At 40.6% G+C, this 25,045-nt stretch overlaps 1 protein-coding gene across 1 annotated transcript in view; it reads right to left on the bottom strand.

Moving 5' to 3' along the window:
* Positions 1-23,415, bottom strand: part of LOC140120677 (alpha-1,4-N-acetylglucosaminyltransferase-like) — a 31,115-nt gene extending 7,700 nt beyond the window's left edge. The window contains exons 1-2 of the mRNA XM_072139635.1: positions 23,344-23,415; positions 20,718-21,288 (exon numbers count right to left, since the gene is read on the bottom strand). Of these exons, the coding sequence (XP_071995736.1) occupies positions 20,718-21,266 (549 nt within the window). The 5' untranslated portion in view covers positions 21,267-21,288; positions 23,344-23,415. The remainder of the gene's footprint in view (positions 1-20,717; positions 21,289-23,343) is intronic.
* Between the last annotated feature and the right edge of the window lie 1,630 nt (positions 23,416-25,045).

Raw genomic sequence — 25,045 nt, 5'->3', positions numbered from 1 at the left:
GTCTCCATCGCAGCCTCCACACGTCGTCTTTATAGCTGCCTCCACACATTGTCTCCATTGCTACCTCCACACATCATCTCCATAGCTGCCTCCATACATCGTCCCCTTAGCAAACGAGCTGTGTCAGGCAGAATTTTGGGTTGTTTTCATGGCTTCCACATCAAACTTGTTAACTTTGTCGCTACCCTGCTGTGTTATCCACAAAATATACTGCCAAAATTTTATCATTTACCGATATTATTTCAGCGCTTCTTGCGCATCTGTTTACATTCCCCTCACCCGCCATAACCAAGCCAATTACTTATAAGAACAGTACTACACTTGATCTTATGCAAAAGGTGCTTAGAAGTGCTGTTTGTAGCCCCGCTTGCTGTGAAAATTATAATTTTTTCAAAGTAAACGCTTCTGGCCCCTAGGCCCATTTTGGGTGGGGAGGAACCGAGAGACAGGGGCTTGGACAGGCGAAAGCTAGCCTAGCAGCGGACCGCCAGCTCCATCCCAAGATCCAACTAACAAAGTTTTAACTGCAGCACCTTTAATCTACTACTACTTTACTGCCTCCATACATCATCCCCTTATCAAACGAGCTTTGTAAGGCAGAATTTTCGGGTGTTTCACCAGATACATAGTGGAACTCGGCCCATCTGTCGCCGCCATGCTGGAGACCTGAAGTTGCAATCATAGCAGCGCAATACGGATGCCCCATACTGTCGCTCTTAATCATGGAACCATTTCCGAAAAAACTATTAAAAATAGAACCGCTATGCTATTCCATTATTCCTAGATGAAATATTCAAACGACCCCGCCTGCTTTGAAAATTATAATTTTTTCAAAGTAAACGCTTCTGGCCCCCAGGCCCATTTTGGTTGGGGAGGTGCCGAGAGACAGGGGCTTGGACAGGCGAAAGCTCGCCTGGCAGCGGACCGCCAGCTCCATCCCAAGATTAGGCAGCCTCAGAGGCATCCATGCATACTGCCCCTGCTGTTTTCTGTCCATTTCGCCTCCACGATCCTCCACAGCGTCCACCAATGTCTCCATGCGCAACTTTCGGTTTGAAGCCTGAGTCCATTTGGGGTATGTCGCCATGCCAGTCTCTAGCCTGCTGCTGCTGCCGCTGCCTCTGCATGCCGTCTTCTATAGTGTCAGGGTCAATTATTGGATGTTTTAGATGCTATCTAGCCTCATTCGGTCATGCTGTTGCCCATAATTTTGGCATAATGGTGCGATTAAGCAGCCTCAGAGGCATCCATGCATGCTGCCCCTGCTGTTTCCTGTCCATTTCCGTGGTGTTTCCATCATTTTCTGAGGTTTCCAGGTGTTTGGCCAAGCTTCCCTGTGCAGAGCCTTGGTCCCCTTGAAAAATGCTCGAGTCTCACATTGACTTCAATGGGGCTCGTTATTCGAGACGAGCACTCGAGCATCGGGAAAAGTTTGTCTCGAATAACGAGCACCCGAGCATTTTATTGCTCGCTCATCTCTCGTTTTGAGCATAAATTTGAAGTCTAGAAAGTCTGCAGATGTGCGCGATTTTCTCCACTGACGTTCAGCAATCCTGGAGCACTGCTGAAGGAAACAAGTTTTTTCAGTGTGCCAAGGTTGCCTGCGTCTGTGTTGAAAATTTTGGATATAGAGTATTAGCCATCAAATCTAGGGCGCTTCTGACATTATGATTATAATGGATAGTAGTCAGGTTTCGACAGGTGAAAGAGGAGGGTACAATGAAGACTGTAAGGTTTCTGTGGGTTCCGGTATGAATGATGGATGGAAGGATTCTGAGAAGGTGAGGGATTATTGAAAGTAAAAGAAAGGAGGTTATGGTCTGAAAGTGGAAAGGAAGAATTGGTAAAATTAGATATTGCAGAAAGTCGGGAGAAGACCAAGTTTAAGATGTTTCCCTCACTATGAGTGGGGGAATCGGAGAGTTGTGAGGGACCTAGAGAACTAGTTAGTGCTACGCGCTGAGAGGCAGGAGGGGAAATGTGAGTGTTAATAGGGATGTTAAAGTCTCCCATGATGATGGTTGGAATGTCACAGGATAGAAAGAGAGGGAGCCAAGAGGCAAAGTGGTCAAGGAACTAGTAGGGTGAGTCGAGAGGACAGTATACTACAGCCACTCGAAGAGAGAACGGGAGGAAAGGTCTGAGTGGTTGGACATCAAAAGATGGGAAATATGAAACAATCACTAAAACAAGACAAAAATTTTGCACTCTTTCTTACTGATAAAATGAGTTTCATTCTATATTCTCTGCTGAATCTACTTGAGCAAGATAGACAGAAGCGACAGAAGTGGCAGATTACATAGAGGGTTAGTGAACCGTCGCTAGGTCCCTATCATTCTGTTTGATCTCATAATGTATTTCTAACATGTTTTTTTACAGTGTTTGACTGTTGACTCTCCACTGTTAAGCACATTCTTTCTCCTTCTTTGAAGTGCTGATATTTTTACATATTTGCTGTTCTTCCCTTTATAAATTTCCAAAGCATTGTAGTGCATGTGGAATGAGCACTCCTGAGAAACAAAGCCTTAAATGTAAGTTTACATTTAGAACTTGCACTAACCATAGAAACTGACTGATTAAAATATGGAGGGGAGGGGGGAGGACTTAATGAAATATGGAGGGGAGGGGGGCCTTAATTATGGAGGGAAGGGGGGAAGCCTTTATAAAATATTGAGGGGGGGGGCCTTAATAAAATATGGAGGGGACGGGCCTTAATAAAATATGGAGGGGGGGGGGCCTTAATAAAATATGGAGGGTAGGGGTGGAGGCCTTAATAAAATATGGAGGGGGATGGGTGGAGGCCTTAATAAAATATGGAGGGGACGGGGGAGACCTTAATAAAATATGGAGGAGAGTTGGGAGGACTTAATGAAATATGGAGGGGAACTGACTGATTAAAATATGGAGGGAAGGGGGGAAGCCTTTATAAAATATTGAGGGGGGGGGCTTCATATAATATGGAGGGGAGGGTGGCCTTAATAAAATATGGAGGGGAGGGGGGCCATAAAATATGGAGGGTAGGGGTGGAGGCCTTAATAAATTATGGAGGGGAGGGGTGGAGGCCTTAATAAAACATGGAGGGGAGGCCTTTATAAAATATGGAGGGGGATCCCCCCTGCAGCCCCTGTACACAAACCAAGAGCCCAGCACTAGCAGAAAGGGAGGAAGAAAGGGATTAGTTTATCCTTTGTTTCACTGCCCCTGCTAGTGCTTAGAAATTTCCTTATCACAGAATATTTCTATGTAGTAGTAGGTGGGCCCCCAAAATCAATTTCATACACCATACACCAACAGATTGTGGACAAAATCAGGAGTGCACTGTGCAAATGCCATTAGTCCTGAGATGCCCCTCAAACCTGACATGTGGATGAGAGGGGCATGGGCAGGGGGATTACACCACCTTAAAGGGGTATTCCCACGAAGACAAGTTTCTTATACTTGAAGCAACTTATTGATATGACCAAGAAGTTTTCAACTGAGATGCAACACAAGGTCAACCTTCTTATCCCAGAGGATCCCAGGCCAGGCTGCTTCTATATGCTCCCCAAGATACATAAAGATGGTAATCCAGGAAGGCCTATTATTTCTGACATTGGTACCTTGACGGAAAGTATCTCAGGTTGGGTGGAAAATCTCCTTAAACCCCTGGTCAGAAGTACTCCTAGCTACATCCAGGACACTACTGACCTTTTAAACAAGCTCAAGACTGTAGGCCCACTTCCTGATGGTACAATTCTGGCCACCATGGATGTGGAATCCCTATACACTAACATTCCCCACAATGATGGAAAAGCAGCATGTCGTGCACACATGGAGAAGCACAACTTACCAACAGAACTGGTCTCAGATCTCATACAATTTGTGCTCACCCACAACTATTTTTCATTTGGAGAGGATCTGTACCTACAGTGTATGGGAACATCGATGGGGTCAAGGTGTGCACCACAGTATGCCAATCTTTTTATGGCTGAACTGGAAGGTGCTTGCTTATCCACATGCACCACAAAACCCATGATCTACCTCCGTTATATTGATGATATTCCGATCATCTGGACTGCAAGTGAGGAGGCCCTAATTCAATTCCATGAGGGCTACAACAACTTTCACCCCACCATCAATCTGAAACTAAGCTATTCAGACAAGGAGATACACTTTCTGGATACCACAATACAGATTAAAGACAGCCACTTAACCACAACAATATTCCATAAACCAACAGACAGAACGGCCTACTGGAGAAATAACAGCTTCCACCCCAAACATACCAGACAATCTATCATATACTTTGTATACTAGGTCTAGTGGCACTTATTGAACTCTGTTGAACCGATTTTGGGTGCAACCACAATAGGTCTTAACACCAAAAAGACCCAAAAGGAGAGTTTGACAATTTTTGTAGATGTGGGCACGCTCAAAAGACGGTTTCAGAAATGAATAATAATTTTAATAACAATTTCTGACAAAAATTAGATAAAATTTCTTTTAAAATTACAACATACACTTGATCTTAAATTGTAACCGACAATATAGCGTTTTTTACAGATGGATATTGTATACACTTTGATGTTTCAACCACGGGGCACAAGGACTCAATTGGTCCGTTACTTACATATATATAGAATACGTATATAAAATATCCCTTCTCATGAAGACAATCTGTGTGTAGGCTTATATACTATGATGTTACAAATTAGTTCTTTAAGTAAACAAATAGAGAGACTTAGTTGTTTCTTAATGTCTCTGGTGAGCATATAGCAAAAATATCAAAAATGCATGCATGAAAAAAATAAAAAAATAAAAATTGTAAAAATTTAAAATTTGCATCAAGGTTTTTAGCTCTTTATGGTAGATTAGTGTCCAGGAGGCTTTGCTATTAAACAGGATGTAGGGCCCTACACCTGTATAGATTCTTTTCTATATCGCTTTTAATTACCTTTTTGTAAGTAATATTAAATAGAGGTTTTATGCACTCACGATTAGTTGGCAGCAATTGGTATAGATGTCCCTAGGGTTGTATTGCTGCTTTTACTATGTAGAAGAGGTCAAACTCCAAGTGCTCTGTGGATTGCTTGGTAGCCGTTGTCCACATGTGCTGGAATCTGTGATTGTCCACGTGTGATGGATTTTGTGGACGCCGTTCAGGAACGCGGTCGGAAGGTGTTAAAGGATGTCTACTCACACGGTTCTACTTTATCGCATAACCTCTCCTCTCCCAGTTCAGATTAGGCGACTGCAATGTGCCGCAGATGATGTTGTGCTCATCAATGAGTGCAATCGTATCGGCCAGTGATCCAGATGGTAGGCTCAAGTTCACAAGCGCTTCACAGGTAAGTATCCTCTTATTATTTTTTGTAAGCGATAATATTGGTGGATCTGATGTTCAAGGGAATGTTCAAATCCTATAAGAGTCTTGCAGCTAGACGCGTTTCGAAGCACAATGCTTCTTCCTCAGTAGCTTTTTTTGAAATGAAAACCTCCTCGTTGATGCACTTTGTTAAATGCCTCTTCCGGGCTGAAAATTGTCTGGTCTGGATCTCCACGGGCTAGATCGGACTGCAAAAACCTGACCTGGACCAATCTACTTAAAGCCTACTTATATTCTTTTTCGGATAGTGTTTTACTATTTTACTTTTGCGATGCATGTATTGTAATAGATCGTGGTTATAAACAATGAAATATTAAACAAAAATAAAAATATACCCAGATAAAAAAAAGAAGAAATTTAGCAGTGGAATATAGATTCATATTGTTTTAACTGATAGACATATTTTGTTGTATAAAATGGCAGATATGTTACGAACATGTACACCGATACACAGATATACAGATAAATCAGTGCAGAGGATAGATATAAGGAATGAACTAACACATATATAAGACATCTTGTATTTATTTCTTTATTCTTATTTTTATGTTTATATGGATTCTGGGTGGGGGAAACCGGAAGGTGGCCACATGTGCTGGTATACAGCCGGACTAATGTGGTCCATATTACGGCTGCCTCCATCCAGTTTACAAAAAACCAAAAATCTCAAGTTCTGCATTAAGGCCCCTTGGTGACATGGTGTCGAAAGTAAAAATATATCTCGATTCCATTCTAGACATTTTAGCTATATAGTCTCCACCTCTCCAATCTTTTTTAACGGACTGTATTGCACAGAATTTTAATTGTGTTACATCCATATTGTGAGCTGTTTTAAAATGTTTCGACAAGGTATGAGTTTCTAGTCCTTTTTTGATGTTCCTCAGATGTTCAGAAATTCTCTCCCTTAGGGATCTGATCGTCCTCCCAATGTACTGTTTTTTACAGGGGCAAGTTATCATATAGATTACTCCACTACTATTGCAGGTAAGGAGTTCATTGATGTTATGTACTAATTTGTTGCTAGATGATGTAACTTTTTGAGTTCGTTTCGAAAAAGAAGTCTTTTTACAGCAAATACAGTCTCCACATCTAAAAAAGCCTTTTAGATTTAACCAAGTCTCATTTGAAGTTCTCGGTTTGGTTTTTATTGATGGAGCTATTTGGGAGTCCAAATTTGGGGCTTTAGTGTAAATGATGGGTGGTCTCTCAGGTAGAATGGTGTACAGTGTTTTATCATTCTTTAAGATATCCCATTGTTTGGTGATAATTTTCTGTAATTTTTTATATTGTGTGTTATATGGTAAAATAATTTTACTCCGATTTTCTTGTGTATCATCAGATGTTTGTGTGTTTTGTGAGAGTGGAATTTTTTCTTTTATTAAATCTTCTCTTTTTAAATGTCTCGCTTTTTGTAAGGCTGATGCTAAGGTTGTGGTTGTGTAGTTTTTTTCTTGAAATTGTGCTGTTAATCGATCTGCCTCTTCTTCGAACTTCTCAGTTGTTGTACAATTTCTCCTTAGGCGTCTATATTGTCCAAAGGGTACGTTTTCTAGCCATCTGGGAAGGTGGCAACTATATCTGGATATTTAACTGTTCCTAGATGTTGGTTTTGTATATGTACTACATTCCAGTTTGTTTTCTATTATATCTATTTGCAGATCTAGGAATTCTACCCCTGTTTTGCTTATGTTGGGTGAGAAATGTAAATTGAATGTATTCTTATTTATTATTGTAATGAAGTCGTGTAGCTCCATCTCACTTTTATCCCAAATTAAAATGACGTCATCTATATACCGGTGCCAGAGCACCAGGCCGTCGCCAAGCCTGCCATCTATAGTGAGTTCTTCCCAATATGCCATAAATAGATTGGCATAGCTTGGCGCGAACCTGGTGCCCATGGCAGTACCGGAAACCTGTAAATAAAATTCACCTTCAAAATAAAAATAATTATGTTCTAAAATAAACCGGATACAATCTAATAAAAAATTAATTTGTTCATTTTTTAAATCACCCGTTTTCCTTAAATAATGTTCTACCGCTTTAACGCCTAAATCATGTTTGATACATGTATAAAGGGAACTTACATCTAGTGTTGCAATGATCCAGTTCTGTTTCCAGTTTAGGTTTTCCAATATCCTTATGATTTGGGTGGTATCTTTCAGGTAACTTTTTGTTTTTTTCACATAGTCTTGGAGAAAATGGTCTATATACTGGGAAAGGTTGGCTGTTAAGGATCCTATACCTGAAACTATAGGTCTTCCAGGGGGTTTAGATGTGTCTTTATGGATTTTGGGCAAACAATAAAAAATTGGTACTCTGTATTGTTTGTGTAAAATATGATTATGTTCTTTTTCTGTTATAATTTGCGTTAACAAAGCTTCATCTACAAGGTTATTCAATTGTTTTATGTAAGAGTCAGTGGGGTCGTATGAAAGTTTGTGATATGTCTCGGTATCTCTTAATTGTCGTAAGCATTCGTTGTTATAGTCCGATGTATCTTGTATCACAATTCCCCCCCCTTTATCTGCTGGGCGTATGGTTATGTCATTGTTTTTCTGTAAAGTCTTTAATGCGTATTGTTCTGATTTAGTTAAATTGGAATATTTGTTCGTTTGTTTTAGCTTGTTTACATCCTTTTCTCATTTCTTGCCGTGGGAAGAATTTGGACTTAGGTTTTAAACTAGTATGTTTGTAAAGTCCTGAAGTTGTAGTAGTTTTTTCTAATGGATTTCTCAAAAAATATTTCTTTAGGCATAAGTTTCTCATGTGTTTCTCTATGCCTACATATATCTCAAATTTGTCTAAGGAATGACTTGGTGCAAATTTTAGTCCTTTATTTAACAAACTAACGTGATCTCTAGTGAGTGATGTTTCACTTAAATTGAAAATTCCTAATGTGTCCAGTTCAGTGCTTGTTACATCTTCCCTATTTTTGTCTTCGGAGTTGTGTCTGTTTCTACGTCCTCTTCTAATTCTCTTTTTCTTGTGTGTTGTCCCAGGTTCGATAGGGTTTGTGTCTGTATGACATGTGTTTTTTGTGTTAGGGTGGGTGAGCTCTGTGTTGCTTGTGCATATGTCTGTGGTCGGCTGCGTGTGTTGTCCTCGGTTGGTCGGTAATTCTTCGTTTCGTTGTGCTGTGTCCATGTTTTGTGTGTATACCGTTGTGAGTGTTGGTGAGGTTGTCTGTGATTTGATTGTTGGTGGTTGTGATAGTGATGTTGATTTGGATTGTGATATGGTCGTTGTTGTATGTGTGTGTCTTTGAATGGTGTTCTGTGTTTTTGTGAAGAGGGAACATTTTGTTGTGATCTGTAGTGAAGTGAGGTTTCCATGGGGAGAGTTCCTCCCTTTGTCTTTGAAAAGGGGAACTCGGGTTTTGTAATGGCAAATATCTATTTTGTGTTTCAATGGGTTGTGTGTTTATGTTATAGTGTTCTTGCTGTCTTGGTCTAATCGTTCTTTCTTGGTATTGGGTAGAACCTGATCTAGAAAAATTGTTGTATGTCTTATTTTGATTCCATTTAAATTTCTTTATTTTCTTTTCTATAATTTCTTTTTCTACTCTTTCCAATTTATTACAGATATATTTTTGTCTATTTGTGGATTCCTCGTTCTCTTCAAAAGATTCTATTTGTCTTTTTTTCTCTAATATAGTCATTTCTAATCCCTCTAGCATTTGTGTTCTACGTTTTATGATAAGTCCAATAATTTCTTTAGATTGACTTAATAGTAAAGTATCCCACTCTGTATTGAATGCATCTTCTTGTAAGTCTTCTGCTGGTGCTTTATAGATTCTCAGCCCTTGGGGGATTATGTTATGTTCAATATACTGTCGTAATGTTTTTATTTCCCATTGTTGTTTTAACTGTTTTATCAGAAGTTTTTCTAAATCATTAAACGTTTCCCTGACCTGCTGGTCATTTTGCGTGCGTTGTGTTTGTGTTCTGTGTATACCCTGATCATGTATGAACTCATATTCATTAATTGATTGCTTCTTATCATCTAAAAATTTCCATAGTGACATCCTAGTTTTGGATGAATTCAATTCAATTCAGGAAACAGAAATCGATAGTGCCCCTGCCCCTGGACGACCTATAGTTTCAGGTATAGGATCCTTAACAGCCAACCTTTCCCAGTATATAGACCATTTTCTCCAAGACTATGTGAAAAAAACAAAAAGTTACCTGAAAGATACCACCCAAATCATAAGGATATTGGAAAACCTAAATTGGAAACAGAACTGGATCATTGCAACACTAGATGTAAGTTCCCTTTATACATGTATCAAACATGATTTAGGCGTTAAAGCGGTAGAACATTATTTAAGGAAAACGGGTGATTTAAAAAATGAACAAATTAATTTTTTATTAGATTGTATCCGGTTTATTTTAGAACATAATTATTTTTATTTTGAAGGTGAATTTTATTTACAGGTTTCCGGTACTGCCATGGGCACCAGGTTCGCGCCAAGCTATGCCAATCTATTTATGGCATATTGGGAAGAACTCACTATAGATGGCAGGCTTGGCGACGGCCTGGTGCTCTGGCACCGGTATATAGATGACGTCATTTTAATTTGGGATAAAAGTGAGATGGAGCTACACGACTTCATTACAATAATAAATAAGAATACATTCAATTTACATTTCTCACCCAATATAAGCAAAACAGGGGTAGAATTCCTAGATCTGCAAATAGATATAATAGAAAACAAACTGGAATGTAGTACATATACAAAACCAACATCTAGGAACAGTTAAATATCCAGATATAGTTGCCACCTTCCCAGATGGCTAGAAAACGTACCCTTTGGACAATATAGACGCCTAAGGAGAAATTGTACAACAACTGAGAAGTTCGAAGAAGAGGCAGATCGATTAACAGCACAATTTCAAGAAAAAAACTACACAACCACAACCTTAGCATCAGCCTTACAAAAAGCGAGACATTTAAAAAGAGAAGATTTAATAAAAGAAAAAATTCCACTCTCACAAAACACACAAACATCTGATGATACACAAGAAAATCGGAGTAAAATTATTTTACCATATAACACACAATATAAAAAATTACAGAAAATTATCACCAAACAATGGGATATCTTAAAGAATGATAAAACACTGTACACCATTCTACCTGAGAGACCACCCATCATTTACACTAAAGCCGCAAATTTGGGCTCCCAAATAGCTCCATCAATAAAAACCAAACCGAGAACTTCAAATGAGACTTGGTTAAATCTAAAAGGCTTTTTTAGATGTGGAGACTGTATTTGCTGTAAAAAGACTTCTTTTTCGAAACGAACTCAAAAAGTTACATCATCTAGCAACAAATTAGTACATAACATCAATGAACTCCTTACCTGCAATAGTAGTGGAGTAATCTATATGATAACTTGCCCCTGTAAAAAACAGTACATTGGGAGGACGATCAGATCCCTAATGGAGAGAATTTCTGAACATCTGAGGAACATCAAAAAAGGACTAGAAACTCATACCTTGTCGAAACATTTTAAAACAGCTCACAATATGGATGTAACACAATTAAAATTCTGTGCAATACAGTCCGTTAAAAAAGATTGGAGAGGTGGAGACTATATAGCTAAAATGTCTAGAATGGAATCGAGATATATTTTTACTTTCGACACCATGTCACCAAGGGGCCTTAATGCAGAACTTGAGATTTTTGGTTTTTTGTAAACTGGATGGAGGCAGCCGTAATATGGACCACATTAGTCCGGCTGTATACCAGCACATGTGGCCACCTTCCGGTTTCCCCCACCCAGAATCCATATAAACATAAAAATAAGAATAAAGAAATAAATACAAGATGTCTTATATATGTGTTAGTTCATTCCTTATATCTATCCTCTGCACTGATTTATCTGTATATCTGTGTATCGGTGTACATGTTCGTAACATATCTGCCATTTTATACAACAAAATATGTCTATCAGTTAAAACAATATGAATCTATATTCCACTGCTAAATTTCTTCTTTTTTTTATCTGGGTATATTTTTATTTTTGTTTAATATTTCATTGTTTATAACCACGATCTATTACAATACATGCATCGCAAAAGTAAAATAGTAAAACACTATCCGAAAAAGAATATAAGTAGGCTTTAAGTAGATTGGTCCAGGTCAGGTTTTTGCAGTCCGATCTAGCCCGTGGAGATCCAGACCAGACAATTTTCAGCCCGGAAGAGGCATTTAACAAAGTGCATCAACGAGGAGGTTTTCATTTCAAAAAAAGCTACTGAGGAAGAAGCATTGTGCTTCGAAACGCGTCTAGCTGCAAGACTCTTATAGGATTTGAACATTCCCTTGAACATCAGATCCACCAATATTATCGCTTACAAAAAATAATAAGAGGATACTTACCTGTGAAGCGCTTGTGAACTTGAGCCTACCATCTGGATCACTGGCCGATACGATTGCACTCATTGATGAGCACAACATCATCTGCGGCACATTGCAGTCGCCTAATCTGAACTGGGAGAGGAGAGGTTATGCGATAAAGTAGAACCGTGTGAGTAGACATCCTTTAACACCTTCCGACCGCGTTCCTGAACGGCGTCCACAAAATCCATCACACGTGGACAATCACAGATTCCAGCACATGTGGACAACGGCTACCAAGCAATCCACAGAGCACTTGGAGTTTGACCTCTTCTACATAGTAAAAGCAGCAATACAACCCTAGGGACATCTATACCAATTGCTGCCAACTAATCGTGAGTGCATAAAACCTCTATTTGATATTACTTACAAAAAGGTAATTAAAAGCGATATATAAAAGAATCTATACAGGTGTAGGGCCCTACATCCTGTTTAATAGCAAAACCTCCTGGACACTAATCTACCATAAAGAGCTAAAAACCTTGATGCAAATTTTAAATTTTTACAATTTTTATTTTTTTATTTTTTTCATGCATGCATTTTTGATATTTTTGCTATATGCTCACCAGAGACATTAAGAAACAACTAAGTCTCTCTATTTGTTTACTTAAAGAACTAATTTGTAACATCATAGTATATAAGCCTACACACAGATTATCTTCATGAGAAGGGATATTTTATATACGTATTATATATATATGTGAGTAACGGACCAATTGAGTCCTTGTGCCCCGTGGTTGAAACATCAAAGTGTATACAATATCCATCTGTAAAAAACGCTATATTGTCGGTTACAATTTAAGATCAAGTGTATGTTGTAATTTTAAAAAAAATTTTATCTAATTTTTGTCAGAAATTGTTATTAAAATTATTATTCATTTCTGAAACCGTCTTTTGAGCGTGCCCACATCTACAAAAATTGTCAATCTATCATATACAGCCAGGCCATACGCTACAACCGTATCTGTTCAGACAAGAAAGACCTGGAAAAACACCTCCTGGAGCTCAGGTCTGAATTTCTACAGTTGGGCTACAGACCAAAAGTGACTGATAACCAAATAGGTAAAGCAGCAGCCATCAACAGAGATGATTTACTCAAATATAAGGAGACCCAACAGGAGGCCAGAGTACCCCTAGTAGTCACTTACAGCCCACAACTGGAGATCCTACGTCACATTGCCAAGGAACTCCAAACGATTCTGCATAAAGACACAAGACTAAAAGAAATATTTCCAGTCCCTCCTCTCCTGTCCTTCCGGCAACCACCAAACCTGAAACAACTGGTTGTCCGGAGTGCCCTGAGACCTCCATCAGAAAACGGTACCTCACCCTGCCTGCAAAGCAGATGTAAAATGTGCCAGCACATTCGCACAGGTGACCAGGTACCTGTACCTCAATCACAGCAGGTACATCAGATCAAGGGAACCTTTTCCTGCAGGTCCTCTAATGTGGTCTACCTTATTATGTGTCAACAGTGTCCAACCACAGGCCTTTATGTTGGGGAAACAGGTCAGAGACTCCATCAACATATGAACTCACACCGTTCTGACATTAAAAATGAAAGAAAAGATCTCCCAGTGGCTGCACATTTCTCCAGAGAGGACCACACTATGGAGGATTTGCAGATTACTATTTTAATGGGACATATTAAGACACAGAGGGAAAGGTAAGAATGGGAGTATAAATTAATGAGGAGATTCAACACCTTGCAAAGTGGTCTTAACATTCATGCCAGCTTCATGACCTCCTAGCTCTGACCTGGAGGCCACAAGCAGATAAGAGCCAGGGCTCATGTGTCTCGCCTCATAGGTTTTTAATGTTTTTATTGCCATCCTGTTGTAAATAAGATATCCCTGTTTTTATCAATCTGTTGTTTTAGAGGGTTTTTTTAATATCCTTTGATGATCACTGCTTAGTGTGTATAAAATGCTGTGAATTTTCTATTTCATGCATAACAGCATGTCTGACGAAGAGAACTAGTATTCTCGAAAGCTCACCATCACCATCAAATATACTCAGTTAGCCTCAAAAAGGTGTCGCCTGATTTCTTCACTCTTCTTCTGCTCTCCATGGCTAACACGGTACAAATCTACACTACTAGCTTCTTCATCCAGTCAGCGCAGGACCTGCACCAACGGTTTTAGCAAATCCATGGGGAAACAGCAGCAGGCCTTGCTGAACCTCATCTTTGTGGTCAACAGACCACATACTGCCTGGGAACTGTGGACTGGGATCCAGGAGCAGATGACGAGTCATTGCTACTATTAAGCCCCAAGCCCAGCAGGGTGGTGTGTGTCATTGGCCAAAACCTTGTTGAAGCTATGGGCCAAGCCAAGTTAAGGCATATCCCTTTGCCCTTATGCATAGATGAACCGGGTGGTGTAATGATTTCTGGTCAACTACCCCAAACATGGAGCTGCTGCCTAAAGGGGTATTCAACAAGAAATGGATATTGTTTAAATAATGAAAAGTTATAGAATTTTCTGTATCTATTCCTCATGGTTCTCTAGATCTCTGCTTGTTGTCCTTCTATATAAAGCATCATTGTTTATTTCCAGTGGACAGAAATCTGACAATAGTCACACAGGTTTGCGGCTCGTTATATCATAGAGCAGTGGTTCTCAACCTTTCTAATGCTGTGACCCCGCAATACAGTTCCTCATGTTGCGTTGACCCCAAACCATGTACAAGAATATAACTACTATTATAGTGCCCCCTATGTACAGGAATATAACTACTATAATACTGCCCCCTATGTACAAGAATATAACTACTATAATACTGCCCCCTATGTACAAGAATATAACTACTATAATACTGCCCCCTATATACAAGAATATAACTACTATAATACTGCCCCCTATGTACAAGAATATAACTACTATAATACTGCCCCCCACGTACAAGAATATAACTACTATAATACTGCCCCCCATGTACAGGAATATAACTACTATAATACTGCCCCTATGTACAAGAATATAACCACTATAATACTACCCCCTATGTACAGGAATATAACTACTATAACACTGCCCCTATGTACAAGAATATAACTACTATAAGACTGCCCCCTATGTACAGGAATATAACTACTATAATACTGCCCCCCTATGTACAGGAATATAACTACTATAATACTGCCCCCCATGTACAGGAATATAACTACTATAACACTGCCCCCCATGTATAAGAATATAACTACTATAATACTACCCCCCTATGTACAGGACTATAACTACTATAATACTGCCCCCCATGTACAGGAATATAACTACTATAATACTGCCCCTATGTACAAGACTATAACTACTATAATACTGCCCCCTATGTACAAGAATATAACTACTATAATACTGCCCCCTATGTACAGGGATATAACTACAATAATACTGCCCCCTATGTACAAGAATATAACTACTATAATACTGCTCCCTATGTACAAGAATATAACTACTAAAATACTGCCCCCTATGTACAAGAATATAACTACTATAATACTGCCCCCTATGTACAGGAATATAACTACTATAATACTGCCCCCCATGTACAGGAATATAACTACTATAACACTGCCCCCCATGTACAGGAATATAACTACTATAACACTGCCCCCTATGTGCAAGAATATAACTACTATAATACTGCCCCCCTATGTACAGGAATATAACTACTATAATACTGCCCCCTATGTACAAGACTAAAACTACTATAATACTACCCCCTATGTACAGGGATATAACTACTATAATACTGCCCCCTAGTTCTAGTTCTCCCTCCTCCCTGTCCCCAGTTTTAATCCTCCACTGCTGCCCCCAGTTCTAGTGCTCTGTCCTGCCCCCAGTTCTAGTTCCCCCTCCTACCCCTAGTTTAGTTCCCCCTCCTACCCCCAGTTTAGTTCCCCCTCCTGCCCCCAGTTTTGGTCCCCCCTCCTGCCCCCAGTTCTAGTTTACCCACCCCTTGCTGCTCCCAGTTCTATTCCCCCCCTGCTGTCCCCAGTTCTAGTTGTTCCCCCCCTGCTGCCCACACTTTTGCCCCCCCCCCCAGCCCCCAGTTTTAGTGCTTCCCCCTCCTGCTGCCCCCAGGTCTAGTGCCCCCTCCTCCTGCCCCCAGGTCTAGTTCCCCCTACTCCTGCCCCCAAGTCTAGTTCCCCCTCCTCCTGCCCCCAAGTCTAGTTCCCCCACCTCCTGCCCCCAAGTCTAGTTCCCCCTCCTCCTGCCCCCAGGTCTAGTTCCCCCTCCTCCTGCCCCCATGTCTAGTGCCCACCTTCCTGCCCCCAGGTCTAGTTCCCCCTCCTCCTGCCCCCAGGTCTAGTTCCCCCTCCTTCTGCCCCCAGGTCTAGTGCCCCCCTTTCTGCCTCCAGGTCTAGTGCCCCCTCCTCCTGCCCCCAGGTCTAGTTCCCCCTCCTCCCGCCCCCAGGTCTAGTTCCCACTCCTCCTGCCCCCAGGTCTAGTTCCCCCTCCTCCTGCCCCCAGGTCTAGTTCCCCCTCCTTCTGCCCCCAGGTCTAGTGCCCCCCTTTCTGCCTCCAGGTCTAGTACCCCCTCCTCCTGCCCCCAGGTCTAGTTCCCCCTCCTCCCGCCCCCAGGTCTAGTTCCCACTCCTCCTGCCCCCAGGTCTAGTTCCCCCTCCTCCTGCCCCCAGGTCTAGTTCCCCCTCCTCCTGCCCCCAGGTCTAGTGCCCCCCTTCCTGCCCCCAGTTTTGGTGTGTGTCCCCTGCTGCTTCAAGTTGTAGTTTCTCCTTACTGTGAGTAGAGCAGCCTGTTCCGCGGGAGTCTGTGTAGAGGAGAAGCCAGAGGGTCATGTGATGATGACATCACCGCAGGTCCTCGAGCTTCCCCTGTACACAGCAACCGCAGGTCTTCAGGAAGTAAGTGCTTATTGCACACATGTTTTATTCCGTTTTTGCCGCGAATCGCGGCGAAAACGTAGTAGAGTCGCGACCCCTGTGTTTTGGTCGTTCGACCCCCGCCGGGGTCGCAACTCACAGGTTGAGAACCGCTGTCATAGAGAGTAATCAGAGCTGTGTGATATAACGAGCCGTGCACCTGTGTGACCTGTCCACTGGAAATAAACAATGATGCTTTCTACATCAGGACAGCAAGTAGAGATCTAGAAAACTAAGTAGTAACCTGCAGAAGTAGTAATCTGTAAGAAGTAGCAACCTGCAGCACTTCACCACCAACTACTAATGAGGGACATTTGTCCAGTGTTGCACTGCTTCCAATATGCCACCAATATGGTCAGTGCTGATGACACCATCCTCAGCGCTACCATTCCCATCTTTTGCCTGCTTGAAAATGCTCTTCTGGCCATGATGGAGTACGTAATGGAGGTACATAAGGAAGAACAGGAGGAAAAGGTGTCAGGCCAGTCCACAAATGGCTCGCAGGGTGGGTTCGTGAAACAGTGGTACAGTGGTTAACACTGTAGAGACAGGAGACACTTTTGGAGAAGAAAATAGAGGAGGATGAGAAGGAACTTTCCTCAGAGCAAGGTAACACCCGGAGCAGCTCAGGGCATTAATGGAGCATGCCTGGGGAGGTGCAGAGGAGCAGACACCTCCCACTGAGGACAGCTTGTCCTTGCCTCTGGACAGGCAACTTGAAAATAGATACATTGGCACTAAATTGGCTGATCCATCTCTGTACAATTTGCCTGTTTAAAGAAGGAAAGTGAAGACATCCCCTCGTGATTGTGCACCTGGATGTGAGCGGTTCATTGCTTTATTTCATTGCATGCCTCTGGGCAGCCTGGCCCACATGAGCCACTATATACTCCAGTGTATGCACAATGACATTGAGTTGCTGGATAATCACCAGTTGAGATTACGAGTTGGCCACACTGCTGGATCCATGCTGCAATGATTGCTTAGCCCCCTAAAGCGTGTGGCAAAAATAACTGTGGAGGAACAACTGAAGTATGAGTCCTCACCATTCAATTTATAGGTGGGAAAATTGGGCGTATGGCCAGATCTTTCCTTGCAGGGGCTGTCTTTCCCTGCAGCAAGTATGCTGTCAGAGAGTGTATTCAGCGGCGCCAGTGGTGTCCTCACCAACAAGAGGATCTGGCTATCTAAAACCAATGTGGAAATTCTCACATTCATTAAGATTAGCCAGGCGTAGATCCCACATGACTTGGCTGTGCCACTATCTGAATAAGTGAAATTTAACTTGAAATGAACAAATTCTGCATTAGCTGGATTTTAACCACAGAGCTTTTGGTTTTACCATTGCTTATTTTAATTCAGAACTGGGTCTGCACAGAGTTCTATAAGTTTGCTATTGATAGCTATATTACCTCTTCTACCAGGCATCATGATTCTTTTGTAATTTGAGGCTTTTTCGAAAGCATCCCTCATTCTCTTCTATGAGCTCTTTCTCTAACCCGGGGGGAGAAATCAAAGCTTCGAACCTGGAAATGGTCCAATTCCTTCAAAAAAATGTCCTGAAATCAAAGGGAGGAGGTGTCTTCAGCTTAAGGCAATATAATGTTGCTGTTAGGGAATGGACAGACGTGGACTGTGAAGCCTAAAGATACACCCACTCAGCTGTATCTGCTTGTTTGTCTCTCCTATCTCAAATTCTAGGTGCCAATTGATTGACGTTCCCTTCCTGTGCTAAACAAAAACACAGAAACAAAAATGGAGGAATGGTTGTACAAATAGTGGTCAAAACCAGGAGGACAAAGCAGTACAGAATCAAGTGGCAGGTGATTGGTAAAAAGAATAGGCAAGGTTCAAAGATATAAGCATACGTAATTTCCAGAAAACACTAGCATGTTCCAAAGAAGACTTACAGCAAGCACTGGGAAGTGTGCAGACAATTCTCTTATGAGACATCAGAGGTACAAAAGGTGATTGTACAAGTCCCATGACATCCAGACAAATCAGACTAGCAGGGGAGACTATATGACCATGTGCTTTAGCCTGGTCATAGCCCATGCAGAATCTAAAAGGCACTCAGGGTGTAAGATAGAACGCCTTGTCATAGTTGTGGAAAGAAGAATGCTGGCCAAGGTGCAAATAATATTAATAACTCTTCTTGTATATTCTATGAAGTGTTCCTTTAGTCTAGTAATGAAGTCTAGTAAGATATGTGAGCGATTGTCCCTCCCGCAACTGGCAACAATGCTATATTAAAAAAAAAAATTCCCTTAAAATATCAAAAGTTTCAAATATTTTGGATGATGATAGTAGAGTTAACTCAATATAATTTATCTTACCTTTTAAAATGTCTTTATTCAATGAATATGTCAATGGGGAAATGAAATGTTTGCTTTTAGTTTATTTACTTATTCTTTGTATGGAAATATTGTCAGATCTCATCATGAATTATTGTTGGCTGCTGCACAAAAAATTTGCCTGTGGTATTATTAAAGTTTCTAGCTCTATCTATAAAAAAAGAAAAAGTATTTCTTATAAAATTTAAGCCTTGTTCACACATCAGTTTTTTCCTCAGTATGCTATCTGCGTTTTCCAAGGTCGGCACACCGACTCATTTTAATCAGACTAGTTTGAATCCGTTTTGTATTCGCATCTGTTTCTTTTTCACACTCTTGTGTCATCCATTGATCTTTTTTTTTTCTTGTGTTAGCAAAAAAAAATCAAAAGAAACACTGTTGGTTTACATTCACTGGAGGGTAAAACATCTGACTCACTTGGATGATTAGTGAAAAAAACTGACAACACACAAACATGATGAGTTTTTTTCTTGCGGAATCATTTTGGGGCAATGTATTAACATTTGCCGCAAGTTCTGATTTCTGGCACACAACTTTAGTGGGATTTTTCCGTATGACTTTATATAGTGGTGTATTAATAATTTGGCAAATGAGCATCAAAAATAAAACACCAAATACAGGAAGGCTTGCGGAAGATTCTAGAACTGCTTTTGATTGGTCTAAATAAGTGCCACAAAGTGCACCCAAAACAGGTCTAAGGCATAAACAGATAAGATGAACCTGTTGGGAAACCACAATCTGCACCAACATTAGGACCTTACCCAATGACAAGATGAGATAGTCCAATAGGGATATTGTGGCACCAACAGAAAATATATTGGACCACACAGGCACAAACATATTAAATACATTAAAAAAAACTGTGGTAAAGTCATTAAAACATTCACCCCATTCCCTTCTTTTGATCGGGAAATTTTTTTAAAAAATTGGACATGCTAAAAATTGTTTCATGGACCACTGATTTGTTAAAGAGAACCTGTCAGCAGAAACTAATAAACCACTACCAGTATGTAGTCAAGCAGCGTAACACCTTCTATATCAGGTTTCTTTCATGACCCAGTGTGGTGGCTTCATCCTGAAAATTAACTTTGAAGTGAGATGTAAATTGATTGTATAAAGGCAAGGAGGAGAAGATTTTGACACTGAGTTCATGCTCATGATCATGCACCCAGAGAAATCACTAACCAGATCTCCAGATCCTCCCCTGTGATGGATATCATACACAGGACGTGTATGATATCCATCACAGGGGAGGAGGTTTTCTAAGGCAGGGAGAGCTTGACTTCCGTGTTAAACTCTCTGACTGCTTGACTTTATATGATCAATTTACATTTCACTTCAAAGTTAATTTTGTGGATGAACCATGCAGAGCCATGAAAGGAAACATCATCTGGAAGGTGTAAAGATGCTAGACAACGTACTGGTGATTGTTTATTAGACCAATTTCTGATGACAGGTTCCTTTTAGAAAAAACAAACTGAAAAATGAATAAATAAATAGACTAAAAAGTGTCACTTTGCTCCTCTTGGAAATCATGGATAGAATACTGAGGAAAATAACATGTTTGAATAGGCCCTTATAGGGCAAAACTCAGACAACCTTTGGAAGAGGGGTCAAGCTCTACACAGATCCCCAGCATAATGCTCGGAAGAGAAACTATTTAGAAGTTTACATTCACTTATAGTATAATTCAAATTGTGCTGCACCTTACCTTCTTGTACCATGAGTGAAGTGGTGTGCCAATGAACAATTCCTTCAACTTCAAGGGGAAGAAGTAAACGTTCCTAAAAAATGAAAGCGTTGGGAAGTGTCTCTTCACCAGTTCTTCGGTGTTGGTATCATTCAATCCTTTCATGAAGAAGGCCACTGGTCGGTCTTTGTAGACTCGAGCTGCTGACTCTACAGCACATAAAACTAATGGAGGAAGTTGCAATCGATCTGAGGTTTCCAAAAATATGATCCCGTTACCTTGTTTTAATACTTCAGAGACAGACCTGATAGCAGGGGTCACTGTTGTGCTTGGAGGTGCGATCGTGGTCTCCAGTAACGGGTTGTCCTTAACACTTGATGCTTCTGTACTGTTTGACCAACCTTGTATTGGGTAGAACCCTTTATTCATTAGTATAAATCCATTGAATAATTTGCCTTCTGAGATATAAAAAATATAGGGAATGATATTTTGTCTGCAAGCGAATCCATAAAAGAAGCCGAGGGTTATAACCAGAAGTAAGAAGGCTACTATCTTCAAGGATTTTAACATTGCTGCAGCAAATTTTGTCAGACTGCAAAACAAAACATAATCAATCTAAAAGATATCAAGTATAAAAGAAATGTTGATGATAATCAGGTTTTCTGGGACCAGGATTTTGGTGGTCTATCTTTAGAAAAGGTAAGCAATATGAGGTGGTGTTTCCACCTTAGGTAGATGGATGAAGGGAGGTACAGGCTATTACTGCTGGTGTGAAGGTAGCGAGACTCAAATAAAAAACCCTCAGTATTTACACAAATCCTGAATCTGGTGCCCTCTGCACACTACACAGGCAACTGCCCATAGTACACACTGCACTGTTTTTGATAAATGTGGGCCACTTTTGTGCGCCTAAGTTTACAAAAGTGTACCTAAATTCTGGCGCACTGTTTTGCCAGAATTATCACAAGCTACAACCATCTGTAATAAGTATATTTTCTGCCTCTTATTAATCACTTTACTTTAACACAGTTTAGTCGCAATTTTGGCACAGTTTAGGCGCAATGTTAGATTCGGGCTCTTACATGTAATCCTGCTACAAGCTCCTATCTGCTTCTCCCACATCCCAGAATGAAGATAACACTCACATCAGCACCCAGATGTGTGACACCCAGCACCCAGTGACCTCCTCAGCAGTGGCTTCTCCTGGAGGGGATCCCCTAGTGCTGATCTCCTGCTGCACCCCTGTAATTATGCACAGTATCCCTCAGACACACTGGTGATACTGTGCAGAATTACATGGGGGACACTTGTCTGTAATATCTGCAACATTCTGCAAAGTTCTCAGCTCTTGCTCTGAGCTGAGGATTTTGCAGAATGTTTTGTAAATAGAAGGTGATGAACTGTAAATAGAGTCTGCAGCTCCTGTCTGCAGTGTATCTAATGTCTGTATTAGGGCACATTCACATGGCCGTCTGTGGGGACGGCAATAGCGGCGCGGCGCAGATGCGGTGCCACACATGTGTGGCACCGATCCGGCCCGCACACCGCAAAAAGATAGAGCATGCTCTATCTTTTGGCGTGTGTGCGGCCGTGCGCCGCTATTCTCTATGGAGGGAGGAGGGGCCTCCTCCTCCTCCTCTCCAGCACATGGCGGTATGCCCGCACGGTGGGCATACCGCTGTGTGAATGTACCCTTATCTGTTCTAGTGTCTGCAGTGCCTGGCTGAGCTTTGCTGCTGTGGATGAGCTGTTCTGCACAGGGGCTCAGTGCTTAATTCTCAGTTTACGCCACCTTCGGGCTGGAGTATTTTTGCACCCGTTTTTGCGCCTAAATGAAAAGTTGCAAGTGATGAATATTATTAGGCACAGCAAAACATCTGGATTGGTAAGATAGATGAGGGAAAGCTGGTTATTTTTGCTGCACAGCTAGTTTGGCGTTTAATCGCAAAAATGGCACAAAAACAGTGTGCCATTATGAAAAGGCACAAAAATAACAGAAAAAACGAGTGATACATGTGGCCGTTGTTCCTATGAACTACTGTACTTTTAATGTGTAGGGATAGAACATCTAAAATAGTTCCAACACCAATGGTCTGCAGCTGCAAGGCAGTTAGTTTAACCCCTTATATTGTACAGTCAAAGCAAACTATGATACTTTCTGGGACTTATTACTTGAAGTGAATGAAGAGCTAGATGAGTATTATCACAACCACTTTACACAATTCTGACATTCAATGCTCATCCTCTCCCATGGAAAAGGTTAAAGTGTCATAAGTGGTAAACCTACATTATTGCTTTAAAAGTTGGACAGAAAAAAATAGTAAAAAGTAAAAAAAAAATTGAAGATTTAGCAATATAAAAAAAAGAATTCATATTTGCTCCTGAAAAGATGATTCCATCATTTATAATGTTGAATGATCACATAATTCAGAGACATTTATATTCTGTGCACCTTGTAGTAGTAAGTATTAAAGCAAACAGTGTAGTCCATACCACATCACATATGATAACATGTAAGAACCCTCCATTCTTTCAGACATCATTCATTTAAAAATAATCAAGTAGTAAAATATAAAATGTTATAAAATCTAGAATTACCTAAAATATATGTTACAATTACATAATATGGGATAATATAGTATTGTACCTTAATGCTGGAGTCAGTACAGATGTTCCTGTATCATGCAGCAGGTGAGGCACTGGAGCATGAAGTCTGATGTCTCTACTGTCTCCTGCTTGTTCTACGTGGTGGATACTATTGACTTTACAGTAATGTAAAGAAGGCAGTTCCCATTCATTAATATCTATTGTTTGCTGTGACAAAATGTAACAAATCTTTGATTTGTTTGCCAAATATATTTTATCTGTCAAACACAAATGTTTGTCGGAGATAATAATACTACATCCCACATCAATCTCACAGTGCTGGAGGAATAAAGTCTTTGCAGGGTCTGGGAAAGGACAGGAGACACAGGCAGAGAAAGTTAGTCCTGAGACTAAACCCCATTGCCAGCTGTCCTTGCCTAATTGCCTTACCTACCCTAAGCAATAGGTAGACAACTGGGATATGTTTCCTACCTGCCCCAAAGTGCAGACATGGAGACAAAGAAAGAAAAGGGAAAAAGGTAAAATTGGTTCATGAAATGCAGGAGTAACGTTGCTTCCATTAGTGCTTTGAAACTGCATTTAGCTCATGATATTTTAATGGGTCCTAAGTGGATTGAAGAAAAAGGAAAGTTTTTAGAGTCAAAACTTTACGTTTGAACATCTGTTCTGATTATGGAGAAGTAAGAGTTCTCCTTACAGAGACTGCCTACTAAGGCTGCCATATAGGCGTGTGGATTCTTATAGCCATGGATGCTCCACTAGGGGATTCTGAGAAAATATGCAAAGTTTTCCAGGATAGGATAAGGAAAACCATGCCTCTTTTAGCTACCTTGTAAGGCAGACTCCTTGACATCAAGCTTGACAATCAGGAAGCCTTATGACATGTTGGATTACAACCAAACCAATATATCTATTCCAGAAGGAACAGACTCCCAACTGTTGATAGCACTGTTGCGACCTGATTGGGTCTCTTCAGTAAAATGTAGGGAACTGGTCTGGCTGAGTGAGAGGCTCGGGAAGTAAGACTTCTCCTTATGGAGAGTTTGCCAATTAAGGCCACCATGTAGGCATGTAGAGTCTTATAGCCATGAATGTTCCACAAGGGGATTCTGGGAAAATATGTTTTCCGCAATGGGATAAGGAAACCCTTGCCTCTTTTAGCTAACTTATAAGGCAGCTCCCTTGACATCAAGCATGACTTTCAGGAAGCCTTATGACATGATGTGGGATTAAAACCAAACCAGTAAATCTATCTATTAAGGTCATGCTTGATGTCAAGGGAGCTGCCTAATAAGTTAGCTAAAAGACGCTTGGTTTTCCTTATCCCATCCTGGAAAACTTTGCATATTTTCCCTGAATATGGAGACAAAGACAAGACAAACAAACAGAGTGGAATGGTTGTCAGAAATAGTTCAAAGCCAAGAGGGTGAAGACAGTAAAAAATGGCAAGACAAAGTGGTTAGTCAGAATACAGGATGAATAGGAGCTATAAACTATAGCAGGCAAAGAGTACTGATCAGGAAGAGTACTAATAAAGTGCGAATACATGAACCTTCATCATTTAATTTATTTTCATAGTTTTTTTTTTCATTTCTTCTTTTTAATGACCCGTTTATTTGAGGTCTGCATTACCAGGCATATCTTTTGCATTTTTCTTAGAGAGAGCATTGGCTTCTTTATTTTTCAGTCAATGGGGGACATGTATCAAACTTGTGGCTTGCCTTTTTCTTTAATGTTTGACA

Source organism: Engystomops pustulosus, chromosome 3 (assembly GCF_040894005.1).
Source record: "Engystomops pustulosus chromosome 3, aEngPut4.maternal, whole genome shotgun sequence".
Taxonomy (NCBI): Eukaryota; Metazoa; Chordata; class Amphibia; order Anura; family Leptodactylidae; genus Engystomops; species Engystomops pustulosus.
Note: the sequence above shows the minus strand (reverse complement) of the source record. Positions and strands in the feature narration are given on the sequence as shown.